The sequence below is a fragment of the Ornithorhynchus anatinus genome, chromosome X1 (assembly GCF_004115215.2).
Source record: "Ornithorhynchus anatinus isolate Pmale09 chromosome X1, mOrnAna1.pri.v4, whole genome shotgun sequence".
Classification (NCBI taxonomy): Eukaryota; Metazoa; Chordata; class Mammalia; order Monotremata; family Ornithorhynchidae; genus Ornithorhynchus; species Ornithorhynchus anatinus.
Window position 1 is genome coordinate 22,064,037 of NC_041749.1, and position 21,006 is coordinate 22,085,042.

The following is a 21,006-nucleotide window of genomic DNA, read 5'->3' on the forward strand; positions in this document are numbered from 1 at the left end:
TAATAGGATTGATTGCCCTGATTGACCTAGGAGACCATACTTTCAAATCTGCAGTGATGATGGAGCGAGAATTATTCCACAGAAACTGCTACTTGCAATCTGTTTACAACTATGCAGTCTCTAGTTCTGGGCAGAGTGAGCTTCTCTTTGAAATTCATCCTATTTGCCATTCTGCACTTCCCCATGCTCTCTCTTTCTCCTCTCTAACCATTCTCTGGAGTAGTCTGGCATCCTCTCCCTCCCCAGGAAAACACTGAGGCCAGGACAGCTGGGTTGGCGGGCAGAACACAGAGGAGCGGGGAGGGAAGTCTGACCTGGGCGACGTCCATGCTCGAGTCACAGCTCAGGGGACGGACCGCTGTGAGGTCATTGGAACCCAGCAAGGTAGAGATGATTCCATTTTGATCCACCTTCCGAATCATAGTGGCATCCACAAAGTACATGAGCCCATTCTTGTCCACTGCGATACCTGTACAGACAAAGCAGCATGCTGACCCTGTCTTTCTTTTCAATGTCAGGTTCACGGAAGGTGGCTGCTCAGGAGAGATACTGCAGCATGCACTCTGCCCAACTCACACACCTCCTCTGGGCACAGTCTAGTTACTGCACCCTTAGGAAGTTACGCAGCAGGTGAATTTTGGAACTGATCTTCATAAAAGGATCTCAAAATGATCACGTTTTACTCCTAGCACTTATGAACCTATTTACACCCACCCTCTGTAGATGTGTTTCACCAGTCTTGCAGTCAACTGCCTATTCTGACTACTCCATTTATAAGTCCTTTTATGGCGGTCTCCCCTGTTGCAAAATAAGCCCCCTTGGGGCAGGGAACACCCCATTTCTTTGTTTTGTATTTCCCAAGTGCTTTACAGTGCACTGCACACAGTGGTCATCTGACACATATACCACGCTTACATATACATACATACATATATGAACTCACTTTTCCTCACAATAACCCACGGATCATTTGTCCCCATCTTATACATGGGGACACCAAAGCATTGAAGCTTGTCAACAACCCACTTAACATTTCTACCTGTCCCTTCTCTTTCAGGAGACCCAGTGTGTACTCTCCCACGCTCTTAGGACAGTGCTCTGCACACGGCAAATGCTCAATAAATACCATTGGTTGACTGAATGAATGATTGATGGAGAAAGTAATGGCATAAATTCGGCTCACCATTTGTGACAGAGGGAGAGCCGAAATTCACTTTGAGCACATAAATTCATGGATAAAGGGAAGAATTTAAAAAAAAAACCCACCAACCTAAGCAAAAACACTTGCCAATCCATCATGATTAAATTATACCAGAGAAAGCAGGGATTTAATTACTGGATTTAATTATATCTAGCCCAGACAATGAGACACTCAAGCTCGCATCAGACACGCTATTTTTAAGGCTCTTGGCTTCTTTTACCTCGAGGACTCATTAGTGTAGCATCCACGGCCTTCCCTCCATCCCCACACCTGGCTTCATCAAAGGGCAAGCACTGCTCTCCGGTCCCGGCCACTACCTCCGAGTTTCCAGCCAGATCTTTGGCTCCCATCAGGGACTTGACTCGATAAATTCGCCGACTGTTGGTATCTGACACATAGAGTGACCCAGAGACAGGGTCCACTGCCAAATAATACTTATGGGCAGGATTGTTGCTTTAAAAGAAAAATTAAAAAAGAAAAGAAAAGATGGTTAATGATTAAAAGTCTGAAACCCTATAAGGAATATTAGCTTCTCCAGTCTCTTTCCACTTTAGTGAACTGGAAAGGAACTAATGAAATAATTTAGCATTTAACGTATCATGGCTCTTAGTTACTTTCAATTGGACTTGAGCTCTTCACTTTTCTTTAGAAACTCCTAATTTCCCACTGCGCTAATATACTGTTACTTCATTTAACTAGAATGAAAAAAAAAGCCCCACATAGCTACTAGTTGTATGTACGGTGTGGTCTGTGCAGTACTAACTCCATGTGTATCAAATTTCAACTTTTCCCCCGTGCTGAGTGTGCTCTTAGTAATTTTTTAGCATTCTTGCAAGAGTTTGACAATATTCCCTCCTTTATAATCTGCTCTCTTTCAATACTAGAACTCACTGGAGTCACGAATGTGAGGGCAGCCAGTATTTTCCTAACTTTGAAATGTGTGGCTCCCCTGGGGCTTTCCAATCCCTGCCCCTGACCCTTCTGTACTCTTAATAAAACGAGAACTGATCCCTTGGTGTGCATATGTATAAAACTGGCATTTGGTGAGGGGTGCTTGGCTGTAGTAATGAACTCTTCCTTTGAATCTTTAATGCTGAGGCAGGAGATGTATTTGGAGCTATAGTTATTTTGGGAAAGCTCAGGTAACCAAGCTGTGTCTCAGAAAGGCAGATTCCTCTCTGGACCTTAGGTGAATAGGAAGGCACATGAACTTCTCCAGGCTCTGGGACCATTCAAACTATGATTTAGCTAAAGTTCAAATTCTTGGAATGCATGGGACCAGTCTGGGATCCCAGATATTCAGATTGTTGAGTTCTCTCATTTGACCCAAGTGGTGGCTAATTTGGATATCTGAATTTTTCAGCTATGCAGAGTCTGGTTTGATAAGTTTTTACTGTAATGCTTCACCGGGCTAAACAATATCTCGGTGACCTGAAAGTATAGACAGACATTCCCTGAGTGCTTATCTTGTGCCCCAGGAGTGACTCAGGAACAGAATAAAACTGAATCCTCCCTGGACCATTCCTCTGTCAAACATGATCAAACTGGACCGGGACTAAACCTCTCCTAACAACCATTTCCGACACTGGATTGACAACAAGCAGTTTGGCCTAGTGGATAGACCACGGGCCTGGGAGTCAGAAAGACCTGTGTTCAAGATCCAGCTTCACAACATGTCTGCTATGTGACCTAGAGCAAGACACTTCTCTTCTCTGTGCCTCAGTTACCTTATCTGTAAAATGAGGATTAAGACTGTGAGCCCCACGTGGGGCTTGGGCTGTGTCCAACTTGATTACTTGTATCTACCCCAGCATTTAGAACAGTGCCCGGCACATAGTAAGTGCTTGCTCAGTGGAAAGAGCCCGGGCTTGGAAGTCAGAGGTCATGGGTTCTAATCCCGACCCTGCCACTTGTCTGCTGTGTGACTTTGGGCAAGTCACTCAACTTCTCTGTGCCTTAGTTACCTCATCTGTAAAACGGGGATCAAGACTATGAGCCCCAAGTGGGACAACCTGATAACCTGTATCTATCCCAGCGCTCAGAACAGTGCTTGGTACATAGTAAGCACTTAACAAATGCCATCATCATCATCATCAACAAAATGAACTGCTTAAAAAAAAACAACTGACCCAAAGCTAGGAAGCTGGCCCAGGGCTGGATGCAGTATTTCTTGCTTGGAAAACCTATTCCAGGATAAACCCCTAATGATTGTCAGAAGTGGTTCTTCTAAGATTCATAGAGCAATTACATTCACTTCTTCTCTCCTCTCCTCCCTACAAACTTCTTGTGTGGAGCAGACACCAATCCAGTCATCTAAGGGAAGACTAGTTTTTAACAAGTGAAATGATTCCATTTCTTTGGATGTGGAAAAAGGGGTCCAGTCAGGCTGTAAAAAATTGTTTATCCATTGTCACTAGGCCACCAGCTGGATTTTCTCCAATTTTTAAAGACAAATATTTATTTGCAGGGAAATTCTGTGATCATAAAACGTCTTCAATCACAACCTCTCCTTACACTATTATTATTATTTAGGTATATATTTCACCTGGAAGCCAAGTCCTTTCCAACATCCCTGCTTAGAGACCGCACTTGAGAGAGTGGGACACTTTGGTTTTTTTTCTGTTTTGTTTTGTTTTCTTTTAAAATCACTAGGGAATTTCAGAGCATGGAAAACACATTAGGGCAGAAAGGGAAAAAAAATCTTAATTAGACTGTGCACTGTTTTGCAGAAGGAATAGTAACTGGCATGTTCAGCAGACGGAATGGGGCACGTTTACAGCTGTGTCTGCCTGAGAGTCAGATAATTGATTCTGACCTTCCAGGGAACTGGATTTCAGAAAGCAGACCAGGAACGGTGCCATGGAGAGGTGGAGAGGGAAGAGAGGGGCTTTGTCTGATCCGGGGGCACAGCCATCTCAAGGAGAGTGTCACATGTTTCAACTCCTGGATACTCACCCCAGCCTCACAGCACTTATGTACATATCCTTATACTCTATTATTTCCCCTACCTTTAGTTTCTTTCCTTCCCCCTCTATATTGTAAGTTCCTTGTGGGCAGGGATTGTGTCTACCAACTCTGTTACACTGTTGTTTCCCAAGCACTTAGTACCGTGCTCTGCACACAGTAAGTGCTCACTAAATACCACTGATTGAACTCCTCTCCAGCTGCCAAAACCCCACTTACCTTCTATCACTATGGACCTTAAGAAGGATATTTCAGCTAATACCAGATAGGTGCTTTGTCTACACAGATAAATCATCTGGATAGTTCAGACTCCCCAAAGCATACTATGAGCCAAATGACTTAGGTTTAGGAGCTTTTTACTAGAAATATCTGGTTAACTGAAGATGAAGGGTACTTTTAGACCTCGATTAACTTGATCAGTTTTGCTTAGGGGGCAGTACTGGTGTCATAAAATATCTATTGATTCATCTTGAAAGGTAAAAATTGCACCAGTCTGACACACGGTCTTGACCTCTTGTCTCTGTGGCTCCCAATTCCTAGGACCAGATTGGATACCATGGGGTCTTGGTGTCTTCTGGGGGTGACTGTGTGGAGAGGCAGCTCTGGGTCTGCCGAACTGGGGCCCTATCAGGGAGTCTCATTCTGAGCTTCCCTGTCACTTTTGGCCATTGAGGATCAGGGCTGCTCATGCCTCTTGTACTTTTCCCATGCTCCCTCGTAAATCAGATTTAGGCGGGATTAAGGCACCAGTCCAAGAGCCAGTCTCCGACATCCCTTCCCAAGTGCTCACCGTATGGCCCCACAATGACTGGATCTAGACCTTTTCTGCCCTGCCAAATTCAATTCTGGGATCGTCCTGGCACCATTTTCTCTCCCACTCTGGCAATTCTCCCACAGAAGCTACTGCTGCATTTTCTCAGATCTATTAATATTTCTTTTTGACAACCCAACTGGCTATTCCTGGGAGGAATTGTTTGGGTCGGCTCCATTCCCAGTAAAAACTGTGCCTCCCTGTCCCACGCAAGCTGATTTTCCACATCTCTGCCTGTGGGTTTGTGTGCATATGTGAGGGGGTTAGAAACAATAATTTCAGGTCAGTATAACACAAATCAATGAACTGCTGAAGTTTTGTCCACAACCCTGCCCTTAAAGTGGAGCTGACTCCATAGACATTCCTAGCCCATATGAGAGGTGGAAACATTCTGACCAGCATATCAGCTAGTAAATTGGTGGGGTTTGGGGGGTGGGGAAATAAACATAGATTTAGAAATAAATCATAAATGAGTCCAAAATGAGTTTTTGACCTGTTTCCAGTTCATTAAAGTTTTTGTGAGCCCTAACCAGAATTTACAAAACCAGAAGTTTGGTTTAACTGTTCAGAGCAATTATATAAGGTGCCCATATAGACATAAGTGGAGCGTTCATTACTGTGCTTGCATCTTTTGGAAATGCTAATTGCTGTTGGCTTATTTGGTTGCTTTTTGACTGCATTTCATAATTGCTAAAACTTCTTATATCCACCACGCATAATTAGCATACAAAAAGTTACTATTTTTGGAACATAAAAATACACAACATTACACGAGAAGCACAACACAAAAAGCAAACACAATGAGGCAAACAAACCATATCAAATTATGTGGGAAAGAGCTCTTGTCTTACCTATGTTTAAACTCTTTATTTCTTTATAGAAAGAAAACAGAAGGAAAAAGAACAAACAGTTAGCTGAAGAAGAGTTGGAAAAGCAAACATAACATTTTAGTTTATCTCACAAAAGGACAGAAAAGGGACATTATCTTTCCCAGCCTTGAGGACTTCCGCTCTCCTTTGGGGCCGAGAGCCAGTGTAGAAGGAGAGAAGCACCAAGGAGTTCTGAAAGAGGCTGACTTCCTCAACTTCTCAACATAAATATAACAGGAGTAGTAATGTGTGTGCAGAGCACTGTGCTAAGTGCTGGGAAAGTGTGTACAGGTGGGAAGTAGACACAGCTCCATCCCTGAAGGGCCTCACAATCTATGAAGTAGAATTCAAAGACCACTTGGAAACCCTGAAGAACTATTTTAACCACAGCTGATGGAAGAAGGTTCCAACCCCTTTAATCTCTAACGATTGAGAGGCATTGATTTTTCAAGTGCTTAGTACAGTATTCTGCACACAGTAAGTGCTCAAGAAATACCACTTATTGATTTCAGAATAGTCAACTCCACATTTTATTTTCTAAAGAGTGTCTGGGAAACTCATAAATAAAATAAATCCCAAATCATCATTTTAGACAACAGCCCTAACCCTCTCCCTTCTCTTTCCCTCTGTCCCACCCCCACCTGGCCTCCACAACTTTCCAAGCCCTCTTAACTGGAACTAGTGAAAGGAAGCACAAGGGACTGATTAGTTTCTCTTCCAATCCCTTTCCCCACTCATCTTCTTTGGGAGGTGCCAGTGATTAATTAAATGGCCAAAAGGAAGAGAAACAGAACGCTTGGATAATCCAAAGGGGGAATAATAATTCCAGGGTGAATAATCGAGCATTGGCTGTAGGTGAAAAGAGTTTCTGGTCTTCTGGGGGCAAGCCTAGAACAGATTTCCCCTTCAGGGAACTTGCAGAACATACTGTTCAACAGCCTGGGCTTCTGGCCCTGATTGAATGACAAGGCTCTGCAGAGAGGGAATTGTGTTGCATTAATTCCTGCCTAGGGTGTTGTTTAGACTCCAGCTAGAGGCCACAATTAACAGAGGGTTTGCATGGAGATTAAATTTTTAGTATTTTATTCTAGTGTTAGTTTTTTTTTAAAAAAAAGTTAATTAAATGATGCCAATAAGTCCCAAGCTCTGACTGACATAGCACAATTTGAAATTCATTCTGCAAACTGTGTGGTGTCACAGATGCAGCTGGGAATTTTCATGTCTATTTTATATTGCTTAATGAAAATGAAATGTTATCTACAACCAGAGTAGTCATATTTGGCTATTAATTACTGCAATATCAATTCCACTTTTTAGTATAGGATCTGTGCAAAGACTAGGAGGAATTTGGGTCTGCTGCTGTGACCTGCTGCTTCCCCAAGGACATTGGGATTCAATTGATTAATATAACCCTAGGGCCTGCGAGGCAGGCTCAAAGGGAAGGGAGGCAAGCTTGCTGGGAAGGCATGATGTTCTGTGTGTCCATATCTCCAATTTGAACCTGAAGGAAACAAGGCCGAGGTATCATGAAAACCATCGGAGGAGAGAGTCCAAACCATCAACGGAATACACTCATAGATTTCCTATTTAAGGGTCGGCAGATGTGACCACCAAAGCTTGTAGCCAAAGGGGCTGTGGTCAGCACAGTCAACCTTTCCTTCCTTCCGTGGTCTGGGCTCAGAATTTCAGCTGCAGCATTCAGCAGGCAGCCATGCAGCTTCAGTCCAGATGGCGAAACTCTTCGCTTTTCGGTTTCCGCCTTCCTGTTTGCCGAAGATCACGCTGAGCATCTGTACAACGGTCCCTTACTACGGGACACAGTCCAGGCCATTTTAAGCCCCTTCTCACCCAGAAGGTCTTAACCATCCTCTAATCAGAACCTATCCCTGATTTCCATCTATCTCCGTTTGCTTCATTAGGAAGAAGCATGGCCTAATGGATAAGAGCACAAGCCTGTGAGTCAGAAGGTCCTGGGTTCTAATCACAGCTTCACCACTTGTCTGCTCTGTGACCTTGGGCATGTCACATAACTTCTCTGTGCCTCAGATACCTCATCTGTAAAATGGGAGTTAAGACAGTGAGCTCCATGTGGAACAGGGACTTTGCCTAACCTGATTATCTACCCCAGATCTTAGGACAGTATTTGAGTCACAGTAAGTGTTTAACAAATACTATTATTATTCTTCAGTTGCATGTGAATTTCTTGAGGGCGACAGCCAGGTCGATCCTATGGTTGGCACAGAGTTCAACCAGAGTTGGTACTGTGAGCCCTTCAGTGGCCGTTCAGTAAGGCTGAAAACAAGAATAAATCCAGTCACATACAGCAGCCCTGCAGCCAAATATGCTGCCCCTAGCCTAAAGTGGTAGGCCTGGAGAGCTGTGTATCTGGGCCAAAAAGCCTGCTCTTGAGGACAAATCCCCGGCTTCATACGGAATGAGCTGGATGGGCTGCAGACTGGAAAGAACTTGGGACTGCAAGATTTTCCTATCTGCAAAATGTGGATAAAATACTTGCTCCACTATTTGCTTAGACTGCGAGCCTCCTGTGGGATTGGAAGACTGCTTGATCTGATTGCACTCTCTATACCCCAGTGCTTAGCACAGTGCTTGGTAGAGAGTACACACAATAAATAAACTACGCCATCATCGTTATCATTTAGAAAGTGACTCTCTTGAGGCAGCGGCTTTGTTTTTTGTTTCTCCATTATCTCTAAATCAGTGCTTTGTGCAAAATGGCTCAATAATACTGAGGATGAGGTAAAACTGAGGGACTGCCAATATTCCACTTGGCTAAGGCCTCTGTAGGCTTAGGTACAGGAAGGATCAGAACTGCCTCCTGTGTGCTTGAGGAAGGTCAACCCCAGGAAGGAGGGAGGAAGGTGGTCAGCAGCAGTCAGACCCCAGCCCTAGTCTCAACAGACTGGAGCTTCGCCATCTCCGACGCTGGGCCAGAGGGTCTTCAAGAAATATTCTGGGCCTACTTTTCTCTTAGAAAGCATTGAAACTTTTCTCTCTCCTGGGACAAATGAATCTTTGAAACATCCCATTTTAGCACCATGGGACACTAAGTTGGAGAAACTCTAATTTAGGTGGGGGGCTGAGGGGAAGGGAAGGCAGGGAGCTTGAATGCTGGACAGAGCTCCTGCTGAAAGCTCAACACCCCCTCTTCCCCCACCACCCCACCTTCCAGCTCCGGGAGGGAAAAAGACCCCCGGCTGGAATTCAGTAGTTGACAGCTTTCCGCAAAGAAAAAAAATAAGCAAGACAGATTTCTCCCTTTCCCTCCCTCACTGTTTTCTATTTTAAAGAGGTTGGATTGACAGCTCTTTGTTTCCACCAATGTAGTAGGAAGAAAAGAAAAATCAAACCAGTGTTCCTGTAAAGCTTAACTCTTAATCGGCTCTGAATACCTGGGCAGCTGAAAGCTAGAACAAGCTCAGGGACTGTAAAAAAAATTACACAGCTGTCACAGGAAATCAAGAGGCACAACCCCTCGTGCAGCTTGTGGCTGGGTTCACGTGACATGGCAGCTCATACATACTCTGGAACAGTTGGCTCCCAACCCAGAAACGCTTGCCGATTCTCAGGGTGATGGTGCTGCTGGTTTCCACGGGTCACTATACCTACTCCACAACGCTTGAGACTCACTCGACTCTCCCAAGTGAGACCCGCGACCAGGGTGAAAGAGCCCTGGGAATGTGATTCCCAGCAGCTCTTAGGACTCAGGGATTGGGCCATTGGTTTGTCACAGGACAGAGTTCAGTATCATATGTAGCGTGAGACAGCAGGGCCTAGGGGAAAGAGCACAGGACTGGGAGTCTAGAGACCTGAGTTCTGGTCCCAGCTCTGCCACCAGTTTGCTGTCTGACCATGGACAAGTCATTTAGCCTCTCTGTGCCTCAGTCTCCTCATCCATAAAAATGAGGATAAGATACCCGTCCTTCCCTCCCTCTTAGATTGCAAGCCTGTGATGACAATCCTCATGCTTAGCACAGTATTTAGCAGATAGTAAGCACATACTAAATGCCATCATTATGATTATTATCATGACATTCACGGCCTCCACTTCCTCTCCTCCAATTCTCTTCTTGACCTCCTCCATCAGACCTCTGCTCCCTCCACTTCCCCTCTTTAAGGTCACCAAATCCAATGATCTCTACTCCAATCTTATCTTCCTAGGCTTCTCAGCTTCCTTGAACACTGTAGCCTAGAAATGCTGTCTAACCTTGGCTTTGTTAACACTGTCATCACCTCATTCTTCCATCTTTCTAACCTCTCATCCTCAGTCTTTTTCCCTGACTCATCTTCTGCCTTCCACCTCCTAACTGTGGAAGCTCTCAAAGCTCAGTTTTTGGTCCCTTTCTATTCTCCATCTACACCTAATTGCTTGAAAAACTCATTTATTCCCACAGATTCAAGTACTATATGTGGATGTATCCCAAAGCTACATCTCCTGCCCCAAACGACCCTCCAATGCAGTCTCACATTTCAATCAATCAATCCATCAATCAGTGGTATTTACTGGGCACTTGCTGTGTGCAAAACACAGTACTTGGGAGAGTATCATACCACAGAGTTGGTAGATACATTCTCTGCTCCCATGAGCTTACAGTTTAGAGTATTTCTTCCTGCCTTCAGGACATCTATACCTGGATGTCCCCACCAACACCTCAAACTCAACTTGTCCAAAACAGAACTCCTCATCTTCCCACCCTAACCCTGTCCTTCCTCAGATTTCCCCATTCCCAATGACAACATCATTGTCCTCCCCCGTTTCCCTGTAACCTTGGCAATATCCTCAACCCATCTCTCACATTCAACCCACATATTCAACCTGTTGGTTCTACCTTCAGTACATGTCTAGAATCTACCCCTACGCCTCCATTAAAATTACTCTCATGGTGATCTAAGTATTTAAGGTATCCCATCTTGATTGTTGCATCAGCCTCTTCACTGAACTCCCTGCCTCCTGTCTCTCCCCTCTCCAGACCATACTGCACTTAGTTGCCAGGATCATTTTCCTAAAAATGTTAAATTCACATCTCCCCACTCTTCAAACACCTCCATTTGTCAATCATCCATCTCCCCAGAAACTCTCTAGCATTGGCTTTAGGCACACTCAGTCAGTTCTTCCTGTCCTACCTTACCTTGCAGATCTCCTACTACAACCCAGCCTGCACACTAGGCTCCTCTAACACCAACAAAGTCACCATACCTTGATCTCATCTGTCTCACTCCTGATCCTTGCCTGCTTCCTCTCTTGGGCCTGGAACTCCTTCTCTTTTCATAACCAGAAGACCACCACTCTCCGCATCTTCATAGTCCTCCTAACATCACATCTCTTCCAAGAGAGTTTCCTCAACTTCTTATTTCCCCATGCTATTCACCCTCCCTTCTGGGTCGCCTATGCACTCGGATCTGTGCCCCTTAAGCACTTTGATACTCACCCCACTCCCAGCCCATAGCATTTAGGTACTTATCAATCAGTGGTATTTACTAAGTGCATACTATGTGCAATAATCAGCACTTGGGAGAGCACAACGCAACAGAATTAGCAGACACGGTCCCTGCCCATAACAAGCTTACCTCTATACTCAGCCATTTCAGCTACCTAAAATGGATTTTAATGTCAATCTCCCCCTCTAGACTATAAGCTCCTTGAGTACAGGAATCATATTTACCCACTTTGTTGTACTGCACTCTCCAAAGCATTCAGTATAGTACTCTGCCACAGTAAGTGCTCAATAAACGCCATCAATTGATATTATTACGCCCAGGAGACGGGGAGCTAGAAACTCCATTCAATGGGTATGCTGAGCCTGACAACTACTTGTGGCCGAGAACGAGTTGGATTTTTTCCAGTGGAATCAGGAGGGGTCAAGCAAGAGACCAGACAGGCCAACCTAAGTCAAACAGGGAAGGTGGGGGAGGAGGCTCAGGTGGCAGGTGGTGCTGTGTGGGGATAGGCAGTCAGGCAGAAGGAGCCCAACCAACTATCTCTATTCCTCAGGAGTCGATTCTTTAATTGTCTTTCCTTTTTCCTCCTGCTGCCATTTCACGGTTCATTAGCCCCGGCTTGGGGAGGGATGGGCAGGGATGGATGGAGAGAGAGAAGAAAAAATTCAAACTGGTCTATTTTGTTTTTTTGTGATAAGTTTGGATCAAAGGTTTGGTGTGGAAGAGGTTGAAGCTAACGGCTAAAATGACATTAGGATTTATACATGGATTTGGATACCGAGCTTGTCGCTGTCCCCCCCACATGGATCTGGATACCGAACTTGTCATTATCGCCCCCTGCAAGGAAACCAGACAAGCAAGAAAACCAGACTAGGCCTAACAAAGGAGACCACAAACTGAAAATGAGGTCAGGGAAGGTTGAGGAAGCTGGAGGAAGGGCACTTCTTCACTCTAGGTGCCCTGTCCCCTGATCTGTTTTAAAGACCTCAAATAGGGTTTAAAGCCTTGTGAGATCAGCTCCTGGACGAGTCACTTCACTTCTCTGTGACTCAGTTACCTCATCTGTAAAATGGGGATTAAGACTGTGAGCCCCACGTGGGACAGGGAATGCATCCAACCTGACAACTTGTATCTACCCCAGCACTGAGGACAGTGCTTGACACATAGTAAGCACTTAACAAATACCATCATCATCATCGTCACTAAGTCTGAAATGTTAAAGACCTTCCTTAAATTATCCCTTCCAGAATCTTTTCCTGTTCGGAGTCAGATCTCTCTTTCGTGCTTGGGCTGGGAGGCCGGAGCCCAGAGATGCCCCATCACTGCCATGTCCTGGTTCCCCCCATTGGCCACCTGTGGGGAAAGCACATTTCCTGAGCCTGGGCATCTTTACCATCACTGCACCCTGGAGAACATACCATGGGTTCTAGTCAGAGAGCAGTAACAGGTGGAGAGGTGAGCTGTTGCCAAAACAAATGCTATTTAGGTGGCTGCCAAAAGCTGGCCTGGCTGACTATTCTGCTCCCCTGCTATAGGGCGGGCGGGCCCAGCAGGGCATGAATAGCCCTGGTCCTCCAAAGGAGAGCCAGAACTGCACAGCCAACTGGAATAGAGGCAGTACAACTGCCAACGAATATGGACAACCCAGACGAAACCGGCTAAAGCAGCTGGTCCCACATTTAGTGGGTAATTGCTCAGCTCTGTGTGCTTGGTTTCCAAGTGGGATTGAGGGATCAACCATCCAAAAGAGAGAAGCACCTGCCTTGGTTCAAATCCTAAGCCCTTCTCCCATTGAAGCATTAAATCTGACATCACTGGACCCCTAAACTAGCACTTGCCTGGACCTTAGGACAACTGGCTTTGACCTCATTTCCTCACCGAAGGGTGAAGCTTAAAAGCAACTTCTTGGACCATCCTTCCTAATGGGGTTAATCACAGTCTGTTTCCATCCTGCCGCCTCTTTCCAGAATAACCCGGGAAGGCAGGGGAAAGGGGAATTTGTTTTAGAAAAAAGAAGCCAGGTGAACAATTTCCAGTCTTGACCCTTGAGGGATATCCTCTTACCGTAACTCCAGAATGCTCGTGACATTTCTAGAGGGAAAGATGCGTCGGATGTAATTAAAATCCCCCACAAAGAGGCTCCCGTCGATCCCCACGGCGAGAGCCACAGGTGCAAGAAGTTTGTTCCCTTCGGCAAGGCCATTGCAGCTCGGGCAGGAGATGCTCCTCCGCCGCCCATTTCCCATGATGCTGGTGATGAGAGCTGGCTGTTGGGTAAGAAACTGATTCTCTCCATTGCCCTTGTGGAGGATCCCTAGCGGAGGAAACAGAGGGAGTTACCAACTTCCTTCAGGGCAGAAAGAGTCATCTGAGCTTCTGTCTCCTATAGGGGGTGACCTCTTGAATCTCCCCTAAGCCCGTAACTTTCTTCTCCTGGTCTAAATCACAGCTCATGATCCCCTGGCCCAGGATGTCTACCCTGCTTAAACTCACCCATTTTCCATTTTACGAGGTCATTCAATTCCAACTTCTTCCTCTACAGCTCATCCTTAAAAATATTTTCTCTCCATTTGTAATTTTGATATTGACCGTATATTTAGCCAGTCTCCATATTTGGAAATGAGCTCCTTTGAAGCAGGCACTGTGTAAATTCTTAAACCAAAAGCCACCTGCCTAGCTCAGTGTTATTTTCCTTGCCGGCGTGAAATGATACTTGTTGGCTGATTTTTGAGGTATACGAGGAAGTGAGTTAAATAATGGTCCAGGAGACTGCAGTGGAAGGAATGCTATATAAGGAGAGTGGAAGAAAACAGACAGAAATATCCTTTGACACTAAAAGATCCTATTATTTTAGAAACCATTCGGCAAAATGGCAGAGGAAGGAGGGGTCTTCATTGTTTAAATGTCAGAGCTGTGAATAAGGTTCCAGGGAAGGAGGACTCACGGCTGTCAAAAGCATCTGTAACTAGGCAAACACATAGGCAAAGCAGTGACGTACCGCTCTTGACATTCAGAACGTGGTGTTTGTCCAGGGACCATCCCCCCAGGTTTGAAGGATCCAGTTCAAAGCCTTGCAGGAGCGCAGTCCTCTTCTCCCACAAAATTAGGCTGGGGCAGGTCTCATATTCAAACCCTACAGAGACTGAACCACAACAACAAAAGAAGAAACTCGCTGATTGCCGCATCATTATCAAGTGAGAACAATGAGCCGCAGTATCTCCAGTAATAAAGACTTTGTTCCGAAACGTCACTCAAGGAGGTGGGCTGATTGCCTTCGCCTTTGATTCCACAGTATTAAATTCAGATTTCAGGCTGAACCCAACCTTGAAACTTTACACAGTAATGCTCTTTGGGGACTTTGAGACCTTTCAAATGAACAACTGGCTCTGGAAAATGACCCCACTGACGTGGAGGGAGTAAGATGAATCATTTAAAAACCTAATAAAATTCTCCTTTCTGCCAGGAAGGGATTCTGCTCCTCTCAGCTTGCTGTCCCCTGCATGTATTTATTATATTTTCTGTTATTTATTTCCACTCACCAGGATAAAGGCCCCTTGAAATGTTAACAGCTCATTTACAAGGAGATTCTGGGGGCAACAGCTTATGTTAGTTAATACACTTTCTACATTAGTACGGGATCCTGTGGAGTGCCAGGAATGGGAGATAGTGGGACACCAAAGCCCTTTAAATCATGCAGATATTTAATGGGGAAGAAATCACAAATAGTGATTTCCTTTAAAACGGTTGCTCTGAGCTTCATGCCACCATTTAATGAACATTCTAATCAGCCCCTTGAAAATGACCCTAGGATGGGTGGAGACATGACAGGATATTGGTGTCTGACTGAGCTCCAAAAAGAGGAAAGACATCAAACAGGAAGGTCTCACCTAACCTCCAGGGCACTGCCCTTTAGAGCCTGTTGACTGCAGGTCACTTCTCATGGGGTGAAGTGAGGGAGTGGGATGGGAAAATGAACTTCGGTGATGACCAGGGATTCCATAAGAGTAAATATTAGACTCTAAAGTAAATTATTCATCAACCATATTTACTGAACACGTTGTATGCAGAACACTGTCCTAAGCACTTGGTAAATACAGTAAAGAGTTGGCAGACACATTTCCTGACCACAATGAGCTTACAGCCTAGAGGAGGACACAGACATAAATATAAAAACATAAATTTTGGAAACGTACATAAATGCTGTGGGTTTGATGGTGGGGTGAATAAAGGGGGCAAATCCAAGTGCAGGGCAACACAGAAAGGAGTGGGAGAAGGGGAAATGAGGACCTAATCGGGGAAGGCCTGCTTCATGAGATCAAACTGGGGCCACTTAGCGGTATGGCCCAAACTAGGATCAGAATTAGCTATCTGGCATTAGAGCTATCCTAGAGAGATATGGGAATAGAAGTCCCACCCAGGGACCAGCTGAGAGCTCTGTGAAGGCCCCAGAGATCATGGCAGACCTAGATTCCCAAAAAAGAGACTGATCAAAGTCAGGACCATAAATGAAAAAGAATAGCAACTGAAAATACTAAAGTTGAGATTTTCAAGATGATAGCGCTACCGAGGTACACAGCTGCAAGGGTCAAGCTTGATGATCTGATTAGCAGAAACCTTGTCCATTCAGCGTGGCTTTGTGGCAAGAGGCCGGACTTGGGAGTCAGAGGTCGTGGGTTCTAATACTGCCTCCACTGCTTGTCAGCTGTGTGACTTTGGGCAAGTCACTTAACTTCCCTGGGCCTCAGTTACCTCATCTATAAAACGGGGATGAAGACTGTGAGCCCCACGTGGGACAATCTGATGACCTTAGTATCTACCCCAGCACTTAGAACAGTGCTTGGCACATAGTAAGCGCTTAACAAATACCGTCATCATCATCATCATTCCCATGAGTCTGCCTGGAGCCTTGTCCTAGGAAAGGGTTTAGTCCAAGATAACTTCCCCACTCTTAGCTTCCTTTTTCCCCCAGAGAGAAAATACCTTACCTCATGGAAATCTTATGGTATAATCTCAACCAGGAACTCATTTCCCATCACTCAGCACAATAACACAAGAAGCTTTAACTGAGTGCTAGCTTTTTGTGGACAGAGAACATGTCATTTCCTTCTTCTGAATTTCCCTGTGCTAGACAGTTCACACAGCACCAGGAGGAATCTCAATAAATATTCCAACTACTACTTCTTTCCTTGCTCTCTTCAAAATAATTTAGCCCCAGCTCCTCCCATTATTAGCGGAGGAGCCAGTCTCATCCCAGAAACTCCCAAAGGTTTCTACGAAGTATAGACATAACCAGTCCCTTTGCACTGTGGGGTTTGTAGTTCTTGTTTCCTTCCCTACAATCCTCCACTGGTCTTGCTTGACAGAATTTTAAAGCCCCCTGCTCTGGATGAGGCCATGCTAACAGTAATGCAAGTTTCTCTTCCCCTTAGAACAGTACTGGACTCTAGTAAACTACCCATATGTAACATTTTTGGCTTCTTCATTGAATATGCCCTTTCATTCAATAGTATTTATTGAGCGCTTACTATGTGCAGAGCACTGTACTAAGCGCTTGGGATGAACAAGTCGGCAACAGATAGAGACAGTCCCTGCCGTTTGACGGGCTTACAGTCTAATCGGGGGAGACGGACAGACAAGAACAATGGCACTAAACAGCGTCAAGGGGAAGAACATCTCGTAAAAACAATGGCAAATGACACCCGAAGCAGCTTGGCCTAGAGGAAAGCACACAGGCCTGGAAATCCTCCAGTTCTAATCTCAGCTCCATCACTTACCTGTTAGCTGACCTTGGGTGAGTCACTTCTTTGTACCTCAGTTCTCATATCTGCAAAATGGGGAATCAGTACCTGTGCTTCTGCCTACTTAGATTGTGAGTCTCATGTGGGACCTGATTATCTGTATCTACCCTAGTGAGAAGCAGCATGGCTCAGTGGAAAGAGCCCAGGCTTGGGAGTCAGAGGTCATGGGTTCTAATCCCCGCTCTGCCACTTGTCAGCTGTGTGACTTTGGGCAAGTCACTTCACTTCTCTGAGCCTCAGTTACCTCATCTGTAAAACGGGGATGAAGACTTTGAGCCCCACGTGGGACAACCACGTATATCTCCCCCCAGTGCTTAAAACAGTGTTTTGCACATAGTAAGCGCTTAACAAGTACCAATTTTTAAAAATTTATTTTACTTACTAAACCCAATTATCATTATTATTATTACTATTATTAAGTGATTTAGAAAGCAGTTACATACCCACGGCATCTGAAAGTCCATACACTCTTTGGCCATAAGCATCCGTCTTATCCCAGATAAAAGTGTATGCCAAATTGGGAGAAGCCTGGAATGACTTCTGAAACAGATGTCCTTCCACAGCGACCATCAGGTGAACTTTTATCAGACTCAGAGGCACGACAGACTGGGTCATGGAAATCTTCAGCAGGGATTTGTATCCGGCAGTGCGGGAGCTCAGGTAGCACAGCTTTAGATTCGTACCGGGGATCTCAATTTCTTCATGAAGAACCTGGTGGAAGAGATATTGCAGACATATGGTGTTAGTCCTGCTCTGCTGGGGTGCTTTTTATTTTTTATTTTTATTTTTACCACAGAGAGCCTGGCTCAAACCGTTCCCCTTGTTGGAAGAATAATGGTTTTCCACTGCAGAAAATCTATATCCTTCTCTGTAGAGTGATAAGGCCTGGGTTATGTTTTTGGATTAATAATTATTCTTGGTCACTGTTGTGCTTCTTTTTAAAAATCACTCTGTTGGCAAAAGATGTAAATAAAAACAGCAGGTTTTATTGCTAGCTATATGCAAGGAGGTCACAAGAGACTGTAATTATATGAACCTGCAACTTCCATTGACAATTGGTATAAAGCAACAAGGTTGTAATAATGTAATATACCAGTTCTAGTAATACCTATGCAGATCAGTAAAGAATCTCTTGCCATGCATCTCTAACAATTAATAAAAGGCATTCTATGGCAAATTCTATGTACACACTTTGGTTGTGGGAGTTTTCTTTGTAGATGAAATCCTCTTCTTACAACCAAAAATTTATCAGTAATGGGTATGTTTTATGACACCTGGACCCACTATTTGAATCTAGAGACACATGAGAGTCAAGGTTCAACGGCCAGTAGAGATAAGCTTGTTTATCTCGGTTCTTAGCCAGAGTTTTCAGCTTTCTGTCTCCTTGGCTGAGAAGTTGGTCTCCAGGGTTTTCTGAGTCAGTCACTTGTACTTCATATCTACTTGAAAGCTTGTGTATCCGAGCCAGTTTTTAGTCTCCCCAGTAGACCCTAATTTCCTCTAGGCCCTAGACCATGTCTTCTTCTTCCTTTGTAAGTCATCATTGAAACTAGTACTCAGCACACGGCGGGGGCTCAATATATAAAGCTGACTAACCAAGCTCATTGTGCACAGGGAATGTGGCTGTTTATTGTTGCATTGCACTCTCCCAAGAGCCTAGGACAGCGCTCTGCACACAGTAAGAGATCAATAAATACAACTCAGTGAATGGAGACCAAAGTAGACTCTCAGCTACACAGTGGGAATCTCAAGTCAGTCTTGACACCAGGTGAGAGACCTAGCCGCTTCTTGGATGGCAGTTCTGGGTTCAGAACTCTTCTTTCCAGGTGGTGGGAAGGAGGGTGGGAGAAGGAGGGATCACCTTTTCTGATCTCCTTACCTGAGTCTCGGGAACAATGGGATTCCGCCCAGGTGCAGCACTGAAGAATGTAGACAGTGGGGAGCTTATGATGATTGGGTCCGGCCGGACAAAGCCACTGAGGTCACAACTGGGGATGGAGTTCTCCTCCGTCTTCATCACGAGGGTGTCCATGGCATAGAAGCTATTCCAGGGGAGCCACACTGTCCTCTCCTGACTCATGAAGGGAGCCCGCTCAAAGTGCAGAGTGAGAGAGGCCCCACCATTGGCGATGAGGTCAAACCTGGAAAGAGATGGACACTCAGGGAGCACTGTTATATAAATGCACGTTCACTGTGAACTTTGAGCACCCAGACAGGGAGGGTCAGCTGTTCAGTAGTTTCAGCTTTGGGAAATTATGTACAGACTACTCTCAGTGGCACCTAATAAGTGCTGAATAAATATAACAATAATAGTGATAGTAATAATAAAATATTGTAGTAGACTAGAGGTAAGGCAGGCTGACAGCTGGTGAGAGTTTCGGGATCTGCTTCAAATCATCATAAACTGAATAAGCCACTTGTGGACAATTTTGAGTTGACTGTTAGGGCTAAAAATTGCCTTGAAAATTAGTCCAGCTCCCTAATAGTTATTGGGTTGGGTAGAAGGGAAACTAGGCTTGAGGAAACAAGTTCAGTAAAAATTGAAAACACAATTGGTGTGTCCTTCAAGTTCCATTGCTTCACATCAGGCTAAGATACGCTTCAGTTCAAGAACGGCAGGGACATTATGTGGCGAAGACGTTTGTGAACTGATAGATGATTTGAAATTGTCTGAAAGACTAGTTTACAGCGAGTAAACCGATGGGGGTGACTGTCCTGCCCAAAGCTAAAGAGAGATCAGGAGAAAATTTCCCAAATTAAAAGGGCCTATTCATAACTCTCAACCCTTGGTTTCATCTAAAAAAATAATGCATCCAGTCTACTATCAATATCTGTACGTCTATATGCTTTTCACAATTCCTTTTTGGTTTTTTGGAATAACATCTCACATGTTGCCTTTACTCTGGGCTGTGTTACTGGTTAGCAATGAGGGACTAGTGGAAAAAATACTGTACCATGAGTGGGGACACTTGTGTCTAGCCCCAGCTCTGACACTGGTCGACTCTGTGCCTTTGGCTAAGTCACTTAAACATTCTGGCCTCAGTTTCCTCATTTATGAAGGGGGGATAAAATACTGAACTCCCCACCTCTTAGACTGTGAACCCCATGTGAGATTAGGACGGTGTCTGATCTGATTATCTTGTATTTTCCCCAGCTCTTAGCATAGGGCTGAAAACCCAGTAAGTGCTTAATGAATACCATAAAAGCAATATTTCCCTTTCCTCATGTATTTTATTGTATCTTCATGCCCAGTGGATTAAAGAAACCAAAACACTTTCATTTTTGTTTGGGTTGAACTGCCGTGCATTTCAAATCGGATGATCACAGGGAAAGGCTTCCATTTTCACACAGCAGGGAAGCTTCTAAGTGTTTTTAATTAGACTCTTCTGATTATGTTCCACCCTACAGAAACTCTAAAGATTGTTCTTCAAAAAACCCTAAGAGGGGATTTCTTAAAAGGACATAGAGCTCACTCTGGACACATTATACAAACCAGACCTGTTATTTGAATGATGTTAACTTGCATAATTAGAAATAAATAAGCCTTATTCCAAGCATGACTTAGTGGCTAGGGCATAGGCCTGGGAGTCAGAAGGACCTGGGTTCTAATCCCGGCTCTGCTACATGTCTGCTGGGTGACCTCCTTGGGCAGGTCACTTCACTTCTCTGGGCCTCAGTTCCCTCATCTGTAAAATGGGTATTAGGAGTGTGAGCCCATTTGGGACAGGGACTATGTCTAACCCAATTAACTTGTATCTACCCTAGCACTTAGAACAGTGCTTGGCACAAAGTAAGTGCTTAAGTAGTACCATAATTATTAACTGAATAAAAATGTACAAGACTGAACAACTTGGTAGGCTTATTGGAACCTTCAATTGTCTGATCCAGCCTTGTTCCCAGGGCGTT

General features: G+C 44.7%; 1 protein-coding gene across 7 annotated transcripts in view; it reads right to left on the reverse strand.

Moving 5' to 3' along the window:
- The window catches only part of TENM2 (teneurin transmembrane protein 2), a 1,066,718-nt gene that overhangs the window by 30,370 nt on the left and 1,015,342 nt on the right, over positions 1–21,006 (reverse strand). For 6 of the 7 annotated variants that reach the window (XM_039910127.1, XM_039910126.1, XM_039910123.1 and 3 more), the window contains 7 exons: positions 18,980–19,241; positions 17,544–17,811; positions 14,301–14,444; positions 13,367–13,616; positions 5,828–5,848; positions 1,422–1,654; positions 315–469 (listed from right to left, as the gene is read on the reverse strand). In XM_039910127.1, the coding sequence (XP_039766061.1) occupies positions 315–469; positions 1,422–1,654; positions 5,828–5,848; positions 13,367–13,616; positions 14,301–14,444; positions 17,544–17,811; positions 18,980–19,241 (1,333 nt within the window). The remainder of the gene's footprint in view (positions 1–314; positions 470–1,421; positions 1,655–5,827; positions 5,849–13,366; positions 13,617–14,300; positions 14,445–17,543; positions 17,812–18,979; positions 19,242–21,006) is intronic. The other variant, XM_039910125.1, reaches the window with a different exon arrangement.